The sequence below is a fragment of the Salvelinus namaycush genome, chromosome 4 (assembly GCF_016432855.1).
Source record: "Salvelinus namaycush isolate Seneca chromosome 4, SaNama_1.0, whole genome shotgun sequence".
In the NCBI taxonomy this organism is placed as follows: Eukaryota; Metazoa; Chordata; class Actinopteri; order Salmoniformes; family Salmonidae; genus Salvelinus; species Salvelinus namaycush.
Genome location: NC_052310.1, coordinates 55,990,538 through 56,006,319, shown reverse-complemented (window position 1 = coordinate 56,006,319; position 15,782 = coordinate 55,990,538). Strand labels below are relative to the sequence as shown.

General features: G+C 40.8%; 2 protein-coding genes across 2 annotated transcripts in view; one reads left to right on the top strand and one right to left on the bottom strand.

Annotated features, from left to right (window-relative positions):
• Positions 1–3,355, bottom strand: part of LOC120045929 (dystonin-like) — a 195,751-nt gene extending 192,396 nt beyond the window's left edge. The window contains exons 1-3 of the mRNA XM_038990855.1: positions 3,032–3,355; positions 2,555–2,589; positions 864–1,052 (exon numbers count right to left, since the gene is read on the bottom strand). Coding sequence (XP_038846783.1) covers positions 864–1,052; positions 2,555–2,589; positions 3,032–3,212 — 405 coding nt within the window. The 5' untranslated portion in view covers positions 3,213–3,355. The remainder of the gene's footprint in view (positions 1–863; positions 1,053–2,554; positions 2,590–3,031) is intronic.
• Positions 3,356–3,927: 572 nt separating this feature from the next.
• LOC120046635 (E3 SUMO-protein ligase ZNF451-like) lies at positions 3,928–14,109 on the top strand. The gene is made up of 13 exons (XM_038992024.1): positions 3,928–3,998; positions 4,540–4,599; positions 4,881–4,964; positions 5,101–5,214; positions 5,351–5,459; positions 5,621–5,756; positions 5,851–5,977; positions 8,560–8,716; positions 9,105–9,252; positions 11,411–12,969; positions 13,072–13,149; positions 13,300–13,377; positions 13,819–14,109. The coding sequence occupies exons 2-13, from the start codon at positions 4,549–4,551 to the stop codon at positions 13,857–13,859; spliced, it is 2,682 nt and encodes an 893-aa protein (XP_038847952.1). The 5' UTR covers positions 3,928–3,998; positions 4,540–4,548; the 3' UTR covers positions 13,860–14,109.
• The last annotated feature ends 1,673 nt before the right edge of the window (positions 14,110–15,782 follow it).

Here is a 15,782-nt window from a genome sequence, read left to right as displayed (position 1 = left end):
CAAAAACCAAACATTATACATTTGGGAAAAGAAACATTCAAATTGACATTGATGATCTATTGCAAATAGGCCTACACAATTGTTTTATTTATTCTAGAGGTAATTGTAATATTGGCCATTTGAAACAATGTAATCATAACACAAAGAGGTCTATACATTGTTTCAGTAACTTCCTGATACTCAGTTGTAACTTGAAAGTCCATACTGAGCTAGATTTATCCAGAGTAAACTAAGAAAATGTAGACACCCAAAAGTACATATGAACCAACCTTCATTTTCTAGCACTACATCCTGTTTTACCCCCAGTAGCCTAATGAGTTTGGCATATGGTGAGGTTTAAGGGTTGTAGCCTACAACTGAGATGATTGTTAATATAAACAATCGAGAATAATTCAGTTGCAGCAACATTATGGCATGGTATATGTCAAATGTTTGTTTGATGCGTGTGTCAACATGCAAAATGACAACATGGGCAATATCAAGAAATTGAATACATTTTAAGGCTTCAACTTTAACATTTGTCAGTGTTCATAAAATGTCAAGCTGCAATAGCTTTTCGAATAACAGCGTACCAAGGCATGATGTGGTACAGAAGGCCAAACTATTGAAGGAAAACTGGCGCTTAAAAACCATCCATTGCATCGATGTCAATGGGGATTACGCGCGCATTTTAAATTGGTTACAATTTTAAATGGGTAATTAATTTAAGGAAACATATCATCGATGTAGCCTATACTTGTCAATTGAAAAATATAAAATAAATCGGCCTAGTGTTAATTGACCATGCAGATTTAATTTAGAATAGATAGCATAAATGACTATGGCTGCTGGATTTAGGCTATATTACCCAATAATATACCTACGGGTTTGCGTGTTGGGGTGACTTGTACTGAGTGATAGAAGTCTGGAAGGACTCTCTTCTTCACTTTTCGTTTTCTCACAGTTGTGGATGAGTCACTTTGATGCTCACTCTCGGGAATTTCGACAAGAGGCTTTTCCTCTGCAACTCGAGCGCGCGCCCTCCTGGCATGGCGCGGGCTGTGCCTGAAGCCCTGTAAAAACATGGCACATCATGTCCAAAAGGAGAGAGAAAAATATGCTGAAATCGTTTAATATGCTTGAGACATATAACTATTTGGATGATCAATATATTATTATGAATCACACTGACACATATTGCAATTAATGGATGAAAATGGGGTTTTGTATAGCTACAGGATCTAATAGTATAATTGTGTAATTAAGTATACTGAACAAAAATATAAATGCAACATGTAAAGTGTTGGTCCCATGTTTCATGAGCTGAAATAAAATATCCCAAAAATGTTCCATTTGTACAAAATGCTTATTTCTCTTAAATTTTGTGCACACATTTGTTTACATCTCTGTTAGTGATCATTTATCATTTGCCAAGACAATACATCCACCTGACAGGTGTGGCATATCAAGAAGCTGATTAAGCTGCATAATCATTACACAGGTGTACCTTGTGCTGGGGGCAATAAAAGGCCACTCTAAAATGTGCAGTTTTGTCACACAACACAATGCCACAGATGTCTCAAGTTGAGGGAGTGTGCAATTGGCACACTGACTGCAGGAATGTCCACCAGAACGGTTGCCAGAGAATTTAATGTTAATTTCTCTACCAGAAACATTGTTTTAGAGAATTTGGCAGTACATCCAACCGGCCTCACAACCGCAGACCATATGTAACCAAGCCAGCCCAGGACCTCCACATCCGGCTTCCTCACCTGCGGGATTGTCTGATACCAACCACCCAGACAGCTGATGAAACTGTGGGTTTGCACAACTGAAGAATTTCTGCACAAACTGTCAGAAACAGTCTCAGGGAAGCTCATCTGTGTGCTTGTCATCACGGCCCCATGTCGCAAGGATCTGTACACAACTCCTGGAAGCTGCACATTTCCCAGTTCTTCCATGGCCTGCATGCTCACTAGACATGTCACCCATTGAGGATGTTTGGGATGCTTTGGATCAATGTATATGACAGCATGTTCCAGTTCCCGCCAATATCTAGCAACTTCGAACAGCCATTGAAGAGGAGTGGGACAACATTCCACAGGCCACAATTAACAGCCTGATCAACTCTATGAGAAGGAGATGTGTCACGCTGCATGAGGCAAATAGCAGTCACACCAGATACTGACTGTAACTCAGTAAAATCTTTGAAATTGTTGCATGTTGCGTTTATATTTTTGTTCAGTGTAGTTGGTTTTTAATGTACAATTTGTTTTAGCCTATATAGGCATATTTTGTCATTTTTCATTACAATGTGGATCATTTTTTTCAGAATTACAGTCAAACTGCAGAAAGTGCAGAATCAGTCACTTTATTTATTGATCACACATGCGCAATGCGCATAACACTAGTGTAACAATAGCACACCAACAAATCCAAAAAGTATACCGGTAAAGTATAATAAAAGTAACACAGAGCACCATTATACTTCCTTCACAATCTTGTATTTGGATAAATAAAAAATGTCTACTTACTGACCTTGACAGAAGTAATAGCCTAACCAATGATTGATTACCTCTGATCGAAAATGATGCGTCCGGAGACCAGCTTCTAGGACAAATGAAAATATTTTCTAACACTCGGATACCTTCAAACACACCACATATGAGGCCTGTTGTCTATGGCTACATTTAGGATATCATAATGATATAATAGGATACCATAAGACAAATTAATACTGTGTACGTTACAGTACACCTGTGAATAAGGTGGACAAGATACATTTGGACACTGACAGTAGCCTAATAGATGATTTCATCCTCAAGGCTATGCACATAGCAGTCTAAACTGTAGCCTATAGGCTATGTTTATCTGCTGAAAATAATGGCAATTCAAGTGTGTCAAACAGCTAAAAATAGCACATGGTACAGTTTAGGTTATAACCTATTTAACAGGTTATCGTGTGAAAATGCTTGAACATATTACAGACATGCCACGCATTTGGTTTGGTGGATTAGCCGCACTGCTTGGAGATGCTGACGCCTCTACTCACCGCGACTCCTTGAGCGCCCTGAAAGCACGGATTTAATAGGATGTTTCCCGTTACGAAGCCTCCGATGCCAGCAACAGAAAAAGAGAATTGTTGCAATAGTTCCCACCAATAGCAGCAATAATAACAAGACAACTTGAATACTATACGGTCTTAATAAAACCAAAAACGCCGCAGCAATCATTATAAAACGCGATGTAGGGCAGCGCCACCTCCACACAGATATCCGGCTCCACGTATACTGCCCTAAATGCTGAAAGCGAACGAATATATTGACACAGGATATAGTGAATTTCTCATCGCAGCCAGAAACATGGGCTACGCTACAGACTATTCTACAGTTCTATTGATTTCAATAACGTATTTTAAAGCACCAATCCATGACTCAGCCGAAGAGCTTTTTTACAACTCAAGCAGGGGGAGTAAGCATCATGCATCTCTGAGCTCAGCACAGCAAAGATGTTGCAGATGGAAGATATTTAAAGGTGTCAGCCCGGGAATCATGATCAGTCTCTATCATTAACCTGCTTAAATGTATAGTCTCCGATACATGATTAGAATACTGTAGGATGAAAAAGGCCATGTAGGCTATAAGGTTAGGCTGTAATAACACATAGGCCTAGTATAGGCCCATTTGTCATGAAATTACTCTGCTAAATAGAAAATTGCTAGTAGGCCAGCTGGCTAAGATAAAGCACAGAGGACGTTTTTGACATTGAGTATTTGACATGGAATGAAAATTATGTTCCATAATTTATATTTTTATTTTTACTAAAATATCAAATGTGTAATTTTTTTCCAATAAAAATAATTGCCTTCATAATTAATGAATTAATGACGAGGACGAATTATTTTTCCACTTTTCCCCACAATGCGGCTGCAGCCCCGCCGTGAGCCTTTCATTAGAACTCCATATCCCAGGAACACCCGCAGGAGATCAACAATTCCGTTTGCGCGAAAACGCAATTTTGTGAGTGTCTGCTCGTGCTTATTATTTTCATAATTTACCTTAACGATAATTAGCTAGCTAGTTATCTATCAAACTAGTTGGCTAGTTACATTGTTTACCGAATATTTGCATTAATTTAGAGATATAGCTACCAGCTTGTTGTGCAAGTACAGTAAGCAAGCTGTCTAACGTGTTTTCTTCCATGTTTCAACTAACTAACTAGCTAGCTAAAAAGCTAACTAGCTAGTCAGCATAAACTAACTAGCTAGTCAGCATAAGTGTTGGAGCAGTCATTCACACTAGTACTAGAAGGGATTATAGCTAACTAGTCTTGAACCCACACGCGATGGCAGATTGGAGTAGGCTTGCATGAAAACAAACAATTGTTAAATTGCAGCTAGATAGCGAACGTTAACATTGTAACAATGTAAGTTAGCCATTTGTCATCCGTCCAGCCAGACATAATACTGAAGACGTTGATAGACAATCATTTTGACAACGTTGTTGATTATCTGTGCGATTTGGTTGAGTTGTCTGTTTTTTATGTAATTGTTTTCTCCAGATAAAATCAATGTCCTCCCCAATTGGAGCAAATGATGAAGATGAGGTGGAGTTTGTGTCAGTAAGTGATTTGTCATTTGTAGGAACAGGGTTCAAAGGTTTCTCTACTAGCTATGTTGCCATTCACCTTTCCAGGAAAGTTAGGGGTAATAATTAACATTAAACATTTTCATCCAATGCATTAGTTTAAATGAAATTGACCATAACTTGGTTAGTGTGAGTCAGTATATTTTTATACAACTGTCAAGAAAAAACACCTTTTAAGACAGTGTCCAGAAGAGTCAAGTGTTTGAATGACACAGTATCAGACAGTGTCTCATCCATTTAACTATCTCGTTTTAGGAGGCTCCACTCAGACCTGTACTGGAATGTATTGATTTACTGAGTGATGGGGAAGACGATGGAAGTTTACCCACAGCCGAGACAGTGAGTGTGTCAAGTGAAAGATAATACATTTAATACAAACTGTAATGACATGGAAAGGTGGTTGGAAGACCAGTTCCAAAAAGTTACATGTTATGTATGTAATATGTTTTGTGTACTTTTTTGTATTATTGTTAAGATTGAAGATGAGATTGAGCGACAGAAAGCTCAGGTCACCTCCACTTTGGACAGATTAGCTCGCCAAGTGGCTGTGGCGAAAAAGGAAAGAGCAGAGAAGTGTGAAGCCTTCAAGGTAAGGACACAAAGTTCAAACTGGTATGATCATCATATTAGCCATTGCAGCTTGTTGTGTATTTGTCTTTTGTGGGTGCTATTGTCTCTTTTCACAGTTCTTCATATTGGTCATGTCAATGCTTGCCTTATTTCAGGAGAAGCAAATCTCACAAAAGGCTCATGGACGGCAGGAGCTGGCATTTAGTCCCAATGGTAACGCATATGACGCCAAGCGCTGTGTGGATATGTGGTTAAAGATGCCAGGTAATGTAGTCTAGTTAGCCTTGGAAGGCTTCTTTTTTTTTTTACTTAAGATCTGGGCCCGTGTTCAAAACGGATCCTAGATCAGCGCTACAGGCACACATGAAATTTAATTTAATTTTGTAGAAAAGCAGGATCTCAGTCTTACCATTGTCTGTTCTTAGGTGTCAATACTGGAGCTAGCTGGAGACGCAGACAGGTCCCCTTTCCCACCGGTAGCTCATCCACACATACCTGTCCAGTGATCAACTGTGGTCGGGTTTATGACAACGTACCTCTCCTAGAAGGTCACTTGAAAAGGTTAAATTATGAGATTTATATTTCTATAACCATTATACATAATAAACAACCTACTTTTAATTTAGCCCTGAGAACCTTTTTTTTCTGTCTGCAGGTTTGACCACTCTCCTTGTGACCCAACCATCTACCTGAAAGGAAGCCCAACCGAGCTGTTTGCTTGCGTTGCTTGTGGTCTTAATTTTGAAACCAAAGAAGCTTGGAAGGTGCATCAGCAGTCAAAGGTTGGTTATGCCTGTAAAATCAACTACTGTTAGAAATGGCTGCACTTTGAATTGTGTTCAGTCACTGCTGTCATTCAAATGTGCTCTATGCAGTAATTATACCTACCGATAGCCCTAAAGTAAAGGAATCAAATACCATTAGGGAAAAATTGAATTTTTGAATGCCGTTTTGGTAGTCCGGTCGACCACCTTCACACAGTAGTGCCTTCCTGTTTGGTTCTCAGTAGGAGGTTGAAAACATAAACAGTGTAACAATACTTCACATTCCTGAAACATATTTTGTTATTGGATGGAGGACCTCAAAATGATCACTAAGAAAATAGTGTTGACATCTATCACTACCAATGCAGTAGAGAGCAGCATTTAGCTGTGACCCAAATAAAAAATGGAATGTTATTTTATTTGTCACATGCTTTGTTAACAGGTGTAGACTAACAGTGAAAATTCTTACGGGTCCTTTTCCAGCAATGCAGAGAAAAATATCAAATATAAATAGTGACAAGAGGAATAAATACACAGTGAATAACAAGTACAAATAACAAACATGGCTATATACAGGGAGTACCAGTAGCAAGTCGATTTGAGGTAGCTATGTACATATTGATAGGGGTAAACTGACTAGGCAACAGGATAAATAATAGACTTTGCTGTAGCAGCAGCGTATGTAGTGAGTGTGTGGCGACAGTGTGGATTTTGTGTGTGTATGTATGTAGTGCTCGTGTGTGTGTTGGGGTGTCGGTGTATGTATGTGTGTGGGTAGAGTACAGTGTATGTGCATATAGTCAGTACAAGTGAGTTGGTGCAAAAAAGGGTCAATGCCGGTAGTCCGGGTAGCCATTTGATTAGCTATTTAGCAGCCTTGTTTAGCAGTCTTATGATTGGGGATAGAAGCTGTTCAGGGTGTTGTTGGTTCCAGACTGCACTGGTCTCGCTTGCCATGCGGTATTAGAGAGAACAGTCCATTGTACATTTTGTGCGACTTTCTCTGGGGGGAGGGGTCCGAATCAGATTTTTGGGGTGGACAACTTACTGATATATCTGCCGATATACTGTTTTACAGCAAGGAACTGAAAAACAGTAATTTTTCCCAGACTGAATTTTCATAAATTGCCATCCAAAAGAGCAATTGTCCAATAACTATGGTTCAAATGTTGATTTCATACATTGTGACAAAAATATAAAAGCAACAATTTCAAAGATTTAACTGTGTTACAGTTCATATAAGGAAATTAGTCATTTGAAATCATTTAATTAGGCTCTATTCTATGGATTTCACATGACTGGGCAGGGGTGCAGCCATGGGTGGGCCTTGGAGGGCATAGGCCAACCCACTTGGCAGCCAGGCCAGGCCAAGCCAGTCAGAATGAGTTTTCCCCCACAAAAGGGCTTTATTACAGACAGAAATACTCCTCAGTTTCATCAGCTGTCCGGGTGGCTGGTCTCAGACAATCCCGCAGATGAAGAAGCCGGATGTTGAGGTTCTGGGCTGGCGTGGTAACACATGGTCTGCGGTGGTGAGGCTCGTTGGACGTACTGCCAAATTCTCTAAAATGATGTTGGAGGCAGCTTATGGTAGAGAAATGAACATTAAATTCTCTGGCAACAGCTCTGGTGGACATTCCTTCAGTCAGCATGCCAATGTCACGCTCCCTCAACTTGATACAAACTTGTGGTGTTGTGTGACACAATTGCACATTTTAAAGTGGCTTTTTATTGTCCCCTGCACTAGGTGCCCCTGTGTATTGATCATACTTTTTAATCAGCTTCTTGATATGCCACACCAGACAGGTGGATGGATTATCTTGGCAAAGGAGAAATGTTCACTAACGGGGTTGTAAACAAATTTGTGCACAATTTGAGAGATGTTTTTGTGTATGGAACATTTCTGGAATTTTTTATTTCAGCTCATGAAACATGGGACCAACACTTTACATGTTGCGTTTTATATTTTTATTCAGTGTATGTATGTCACTGTGAGGACGTCGTCATCGATGCACTTATTAACGAAGCCGGTGACTGATGTGGTGAACTCCTCAATGTTATCGGATGAATCACGGAACATATGTGGTAGCTTCCCGTCCGCTTCGTCATTGAGAGGTCTTAGTGCCAGCATAGGTTTATGGTGGTAAAAAGACAGCTATGAAAAATATTGATAAACTCTCTTGGTAAGTAGTATGGTCTGCAGTTTATCATGAGGTATTCTAACTCAGGCGAGTAAAAACTCCAGACTTCCTTAACATTAGAGATTGCGCACCAGAGACACACCCCTCCTCCCTTTGTCTTACCCGAGTCTGCCTTCCGATCTTGACGATGCATAGAAACACCAGCGAGATGTATATCCATGACCTCGTTCAGCCACGACTCTGAGAAACAGGATATTACAGTTTCAGGTACTGTTGATGGGATAGTCTCAAACTAGTTTGTTCTTCAGTGATTGCCATACTATTTTGTCTCTTAAACTAAAATAAGGATATTTAAGTATTAATTTATTTTCAACCACAGATATTGGATACAGATTTCAATCCAGACAAAGTCTTAAACTTGTACTGTGTGTAACAATTCTCTATTCTTATTTTCTTAAGCTGTCCTCCCCTGATGAAGACCATGACCACACTCAGACCTGCCAGCCGATCGTGTGCTTCGCCTGCCCTGCCTGCTATCTCCTCTTTTACATCAGGGACGAGTGCCTCCAGCATATGTCGGCCAAAAACCACTTCTCTCAGTCCATCATCATGAGTGGTAAGCCTCAACTGCCTGTTCCACTGTAAATCATCTTTAGTCATATATATATATATATCGCCCCGGGTAATTGTATTTAGGCAGGAAGAGCAAATATTTGGGGCATATAGACTTTTAAATTTTTTTTTTTTTTTTTTAATGCAGTTTGGCATTTCTATAGAGCAAATATTTTGTGTGAATGAATAGTGCTTGGTCAGGATAACAGCCAATACACTGCTACTAAATAAATAAAATACAATTTTATTTGTCACATGCACCGATTACAACAGGTGTAGACCTTACCGTGAAATGCTTACTTAACCAACAATGCAGCTCAAGAAATAGTTATTTCTTTGTATCCTCCATTGAAACGTGTAACCAGATATTTTGTTCTCTTTCTGGATAAAAGAAACTAAAGGGACAGCATTGCCAGTTCCCTTCCCACGATATGCAAAGAATCGTCTCATTGCTTTGTGTAAGGAAGTTTCATTCAGCGTGAGATGTACGACGTGCCAGAAGGGGCTTAACTCACACATGGAAGCACAGGCCCACTTCAAGTAAGTTTATACCGGTATGTGTTATTAGTATAGTTTTAAAGTCAGTATGGTACATGCAATTACATGGTTGTTAAATAGGCAGGTAAAGTGTAATTACAGTATAGGTACATATTGTTACACACTGATTTATTGTCTTATACACAGACAAACAAAAATAACCATGGACATACATATTTAAAACCTGTCTAGGACATGCGTTCCGCTAGCGGAACCCCTCGACAACATTCCGCTGAAAAGGCAGCGCGGGAAATACAAAATATATTTTTTAAATATGTAACTTTCACACATTAACAAGTCCAATACAGCAAATGAAAGATAAACATCTTGTTAATCTACCCATCGTGTCCGATTTCAAAAATGCTTTACAGCGAAAGCACAACATATGATTATGTTAGATCACCACCAAGTCAAAAAAAGACAGACATTTTTCCAGCCAAAGATAGGAGTCACAAAAAGCAGAAAGAGATAAAATTAATCACTAACCTTTGATGATCTTCATCGGATGACACTCATAGGACTTCATGTTACACAATACATATATGTTTTGTTCAATAAAGTTAATATTTATATTCAAAAACCTCAGTTTACATTGGCGCCATGTTCAGAAATGCCTCCAAAATATTCGGAGAAATTGCAGAGAGCCACGTCAAATAACATAAATACTCATCATAAACTTTGATGAAAGATACATGTTTTACATAGAATTAAAGATACACTTGTTCTTAATGCAACCGCTGTGTCAGATTTCAAAAAAACTTTACGGAAAAAGCAAACCATGCAATAATCTGAGACGGCGCTCAGAAGATTAAAAAGAAATTCCGCCATGTTGGAGTCAACAGAAATCAGAAATTACATTATAAATATTCCTTTACCTTTGATGATCTTCATCAGAATGCACTCCCAGGAATCCTAGTTCCACAATAAATTGTTGTTTTGTTCGATAATGTCCATTTATTTATGTCCAAGTAGCTACTTTTGTTAGCACGTTTAGTACACATATCCAAACGCTCGTGCAGGTCCAGCCGAACGTCGGACGAAAACTTCAAAAAGTAATATTACAGGTCGAAGAAACTTGTCAAACTAGTATAGAATCAATCTTTAGGATGTTGTTATCATAAATATTCAATAACGTTCCAACCGGAGAATTCTTTTGTGTGTAGAGAAGCAATGGAACGCAGGTCGCTATCATGTGAAATGCGCGTGACCAGGACCTGGCACTTTGCCAGACCACTGACTCAAACAGCTCCCATCCGGCTCCACATCACAGTAGAAGCCTCATTGAAGGTTCTACAGACTGTTGACATCTAGTGGAAGCCGTAGGAAGCAGATCAGATCCATATCCTACTGTGCATTCAATAGGGACTGAGTTGAAAATCGACCAACCTCAGATATCCCACTTTCTGGTTGGATTTTTCTCAGGTTTTCGCCTGCCATATGAGTTCTGTTATACTCACAGACATCATTCAAACAGTTTTAGAAACTTCAGAGTGTTTTCTATCCAATAGTAATACTAATATGCATATATTAGCATCTGGGACAGAGTAGTAGGCAGTTCACTCTGGGCATGCTATTCATCCAAAAGTGAAAATGCTGCCCCCTATCCCAAAAAAGTTAACACATCATTGATTATAGAGAGTGGCACCCTCTTTCCAATAGCTAAAGATCCAAAGCTTCTGCGCATGTGCGGGATTCCCTACTTCACACAGTCTCTGCTCTACTTGTACGGCTGCCCAGAGAAAAGGCTACTCTGGTGAATTTCAGTGATGAATGATGCTCGCTTAATAAAGTTCGATCAAAGCTGAATCAATGACTGCAAGATCCTTTGGCACCGCAGCCACGGCCTTGATTATAATCCTCACTTCCATCATATGGATAATAGGGTTTTGACGATACCAGTATTGCAATATTCTTCGCATGGCAAAAATGGAAATATGTAATATATTGTGTGCTGTAGCTTGGAAAATAAATAAATGTGACGCTGGATCACAACATAATGATGTTTGTTTCCAACATTCGGGCTGTTTTCCTAAATAAGTTTTGTTGCCTTGCCACGATACTAACAAGTATCGCAATATTGGTATCGTTCCGGCCCTAATGGATAGATGATCTAATTTCGTTAATGTTATCTCTGCTTGTTTTTTGTTCCCTTCTGCCTCAGTGTGCAGTGCAGACAGGGCGCTGCCAGGGCTGAGGCAGAGAAAACAGTGGTGCAGGTCATGAAACAACTACAAGTGCTGGGCCAGTGCGCTGTGTGTTGCAAACTGTTCCTCCACCAAGGTGATGTTGAGAGGCATAAAGAATTGAGTCAGCACAATACTGAGGTCAACTGCACCATGGAAAAGGCAATTCTGCACTACAGCAATTTCTATGAAATCCAACACGCCAAGAGGGCTGCAGCGACGTCACGGCCCAAACAGTCAAAAGGTCCTGTAACCCCCTCTCAGAAGAGGGACAAGGAGAGAGGTGATTCTGTTGGATCCCCAGCCAAGCGCCAGAGACGCGGGGGAGCTTTGAATGGCAGCGCTGGGCCCTCAAGGAGTTGCTTGATAGTCGCGTGGTTTTGTGAGTGTGGTCAGCGCTTTTCAGAGGAGGCCATGGCCAGCAAGCACCTTTTCGCTGCCAATCAGATCTTCCATCAATGTGGCGTGTGTGGAAAGCATATGGGAGAGTCGTCCATCACTCGCCTGCACATGAGCCGTTTTCACGGCGGTGCCCACCTCTCAAACTTCCTCTTCCACTGCCGGCTGTGCAAGGTTGACATGCCGCGTCACGAGGACATCCTGTTGCATGTGTCAGAGGCCCACAGTGGACACACTTACTTCAGGGAGAGAGCGGTATCGGACGAGGAGCCTGCTCCCATTCCCTATGCCAAACCCTCCACCAGTGGCAGACCCAGACCAAGCGCCCTCACTGATGTCAGGACTAGAACTACAACTCCCACATCTCCTCCCAAACAGGACGAGAGGTGGATTTGCAGGATGTGTGAGGACATCTTTAACTCGGAGCAAGCTGTGCACAAGCACTGCAGAGATGTGAGCAACCACAGTTTCCAGAGGTTTGCCTGTGGCCACTGCCCACAGAAGTACTTCAAGGAGGCCACAGTACGCAGGCACTGTGTGAACGAGCACAGCAACCAAATAGTGACGCGGTACTTCTGCGGGCTCTGTGACAGCATGGAGTATGACACTGAGGGGGAGTTCCAAGAGCACTATAGGGGCCTTCACAGTAAGGACTACTACCGCATGGGTGAGCCTGAGGTTGATAGACCCACTGAGGCCGAAAACTACAACTCCAGTCCATTGGCAACAGCCAGTGAAAGGCATGAATGTCTGTGTCCATGCATGTCATCAGAAAAGGACAAAGATGAAAGGAAGGCTACCTTCACACGATGCATGAAGCGGCTATCCAGTGAAGATGAATGCAGCTACGTGTGTGCACCATGCGATGTCCAGGTGTCCTCCTTTGCCCAGATAAAGACTCATGTCCACTCTCAACACAACGCCTTGGGGCTAGAGAATACCTTTGACGTGGTGTGTGGATCCTGTCAGGAGAGTCATAAGGACGTTCCCAGTTTCCATAACCACTACCACTCCCAGCACTGCCCTCTGGAGCCTTGCTTGAGCTCCAGGGATGGAGGTGAGAGTCATACGGGGAAGGCAGCAGCTTCCTCTGCTGTCAAGACACTGGTTGCTGTGGAGATCAAACCAGAAGTGAATGGCAAGTCTGCTTTGGACTATCTTCCATGATTCATTTCCACTGCACTGACCTTCCTGCTCTTAGAAAACTGATTTGATTTATTACTGTATTTTTATTTTATAGAGGAGGAGTTTGAAGATGTGAAACATGCCATTGCTATGAACTTGGATGAGGTCAGAGATGACACTGAAGCTCATGGAGGTGATGATTATTTTTTTGTCTTCCCATCTGTTCAGTGATTTGGTGAATGACATCTGCCTTAGCCATTATATAGCTATAGAAGGTTTCTTGGAAATTTTGTGTTTTTTAAACAGAGAATCTCTTGTTTTTTGTCAATTTTTCTTGTTTCAGATGAATCTGATGAGGAGATGAAGCGTGCCTTGGCTTTAAGTGTGGAAGAAGCAAGAGAGCCAACTGACTTTGATATTGGTGTGTAACACCTTTACTTATCTTGGTTTATTTGAGGACCTTTTCATTAGTTACATTTGCTTTGACCGTTTGCACGATGCCTTGTTTGAATGGCCAGAAAGGTTCTGTCTGTCAGCTTTGAAGCTGTTGCCCAGGCCATGTAGGTGTATCAAAATAAAAACAAGATGACACTTCTCTTTTTTACCAGCATTACATGCTTGAAGAATAACCTCAGTGTGAGTATGTCTAATCAAATCATAGTAACATTAAATGCACACTGGGACATTCAGATAGTTGGTGGTTTGTAGTTTCTGTAGAGAACTGTGAACACTTTTTGGATGGTTTTGAGATTGTCACAACATTAGACACTGACACAAGTTATGTGCTGCAGCATGTCTTATTGAAGTTGACATTATTTGATATTTGTTCTGTTTCCCCTTCCTCCCCAACGTATCTTCACAGAGATAGAGGAAGCGCTCAAAAGAAGCCTTCTGGAATACTGATCAGTGTATGTTATTTTCTGAGAACCTGTCATTAATTTGGTTTATGGCAATTTATGTTTTTAGTTTTATGTGTAACACATATCAGCTACTTTCAACAACACTTCAAGACAGGGTTGTACTGATGTGATTACACAGTAATAACTGTAACAACATTATTGGTGAACTATAAAGATTGAGGCATACCATGTATGCATCTTTATCACATGTTCAGAGCTTTTTATTTAATTTAATAAAGATGTTCATTATTTTCTTTCTCTTTGATGTTAAAATTTCAATCATCACTGGATATTGTCAAATAAATTAGCGATGTTTCCCTCCCAAAAAAATGTAGCATACTTTTGTGGCACAGTCGATGCCACGCATGGCTACAGGCCAGAAGGTTGAGGGTTCGCCGACCACCACGGACGAGCTAACTCTCCCTGCTTGTTTCATTACATTACAGAACAAAGCCGTCTGCAGACAATGATCAGCTAGGTAGAAATCAGATGTTCAACATTTTGATGCTATATTAATAAATATATCAAATATATGCAACACATTTTCCACTGACAGGTTTCTGTGCCAATGGACCACACTACCAAAAAGGGAAGCAAACTGACTGTCACTTTAATAGCAGGGTTTGCATTTTCAACACCACAATAAAATAGACTGTCAATCTCAAACAGAAAATGGTCCTACAATCCTCCTTACCTTGTAGGTCTACTCAGCATCGAAGGCTTGGCTTGACAATCTCTGAATGTCATTACACTTTTCTGTATTTTGTAACAGATGTCTCTCCATCAAATAGCCTCTGCACAGTTCGGATGCTGAAATTATATTTTGGATAAACGTGCGTAGCTAGCCTACTGGAGACGAAGTAGCCTAATCAGAGCCAAACATTGTGACTGGTTGTATTTATGCCACACATAAAGCATGCCTGCTACTGTGGCTTTCTAGAATTTATAAACTGGAAAGTAGACCCACAACTGACCCAAATGGAATGATACATTTAAATCACAGGGCTATTGTGCTGAGTAGAATTGTGTATTCACTTGAAAACAATGTGATTATTCTTGTAAAAGGCGATATGCTCCTTAACAGGAATGTGAGAAATAAGCTTTTTGTGCGTATGGAACATTTCTGGAATCCTTTATTGCCGCTCATGTAACATGGGACCAACACTTTACATGTTGCGTTTATATTTTTGTTCAGTATATATTCCTTCCTCCCACTCCTCCAGCCAAATCACATGTAAACCTTTGCAAATATGAGCAAATTAGCCATTCTATGCAGGATTATGTTATAAAGCTCAGGTGCATTCTGTTTCCATTGATCATCTTTGAGACGTTTCAACAACTTGATTGGAGTCCACCTGTGGTCAATTCAATTGATTGGACATGATTTGGAAAGGCACACACCTGTCTATATAAGGTCCCACAGTTGACGATGCATGTCAGAGCAAAAACCAAGCTATGAGGTCAAAATAATTGTCTTTATAAGCTCCAAGACAGGATTGTGTCAAGGCACAGATCTGGGGAAGGGTACCAAAAAATCTCTGCAGCATTAAAGGTCCCCAAGAACACTGTCCTCCATCATTCTTAAATGGAAGAAGTTTGGAACCACTAAGACTCTTCCTAGAGCTGGCCATCCGGCCAAACTGAGCAATCGGGGGAGAAGGGCCTTGGTCAGGGAGGTGACCAAGAACCCAATGGTCACTCTGACAGAGCTCTAGAGTTCCTCTGTGGAGATGGGGGAAACTTACAGAAAGACGACCATCTTTGCAGCACTCCGCCAATCAGGCATTTATGGTAGAGTGGCCAGATGGAAGCAACTCCTCAGTAAAAGGCACGACAGCCCGCTTGGAGTTTGCCAAAAGGCACCGACCATGAGAAACAAGATTCTCTGGTCTGATGAAAGCAAGATTGATCTCTTTGGCCTGAATGC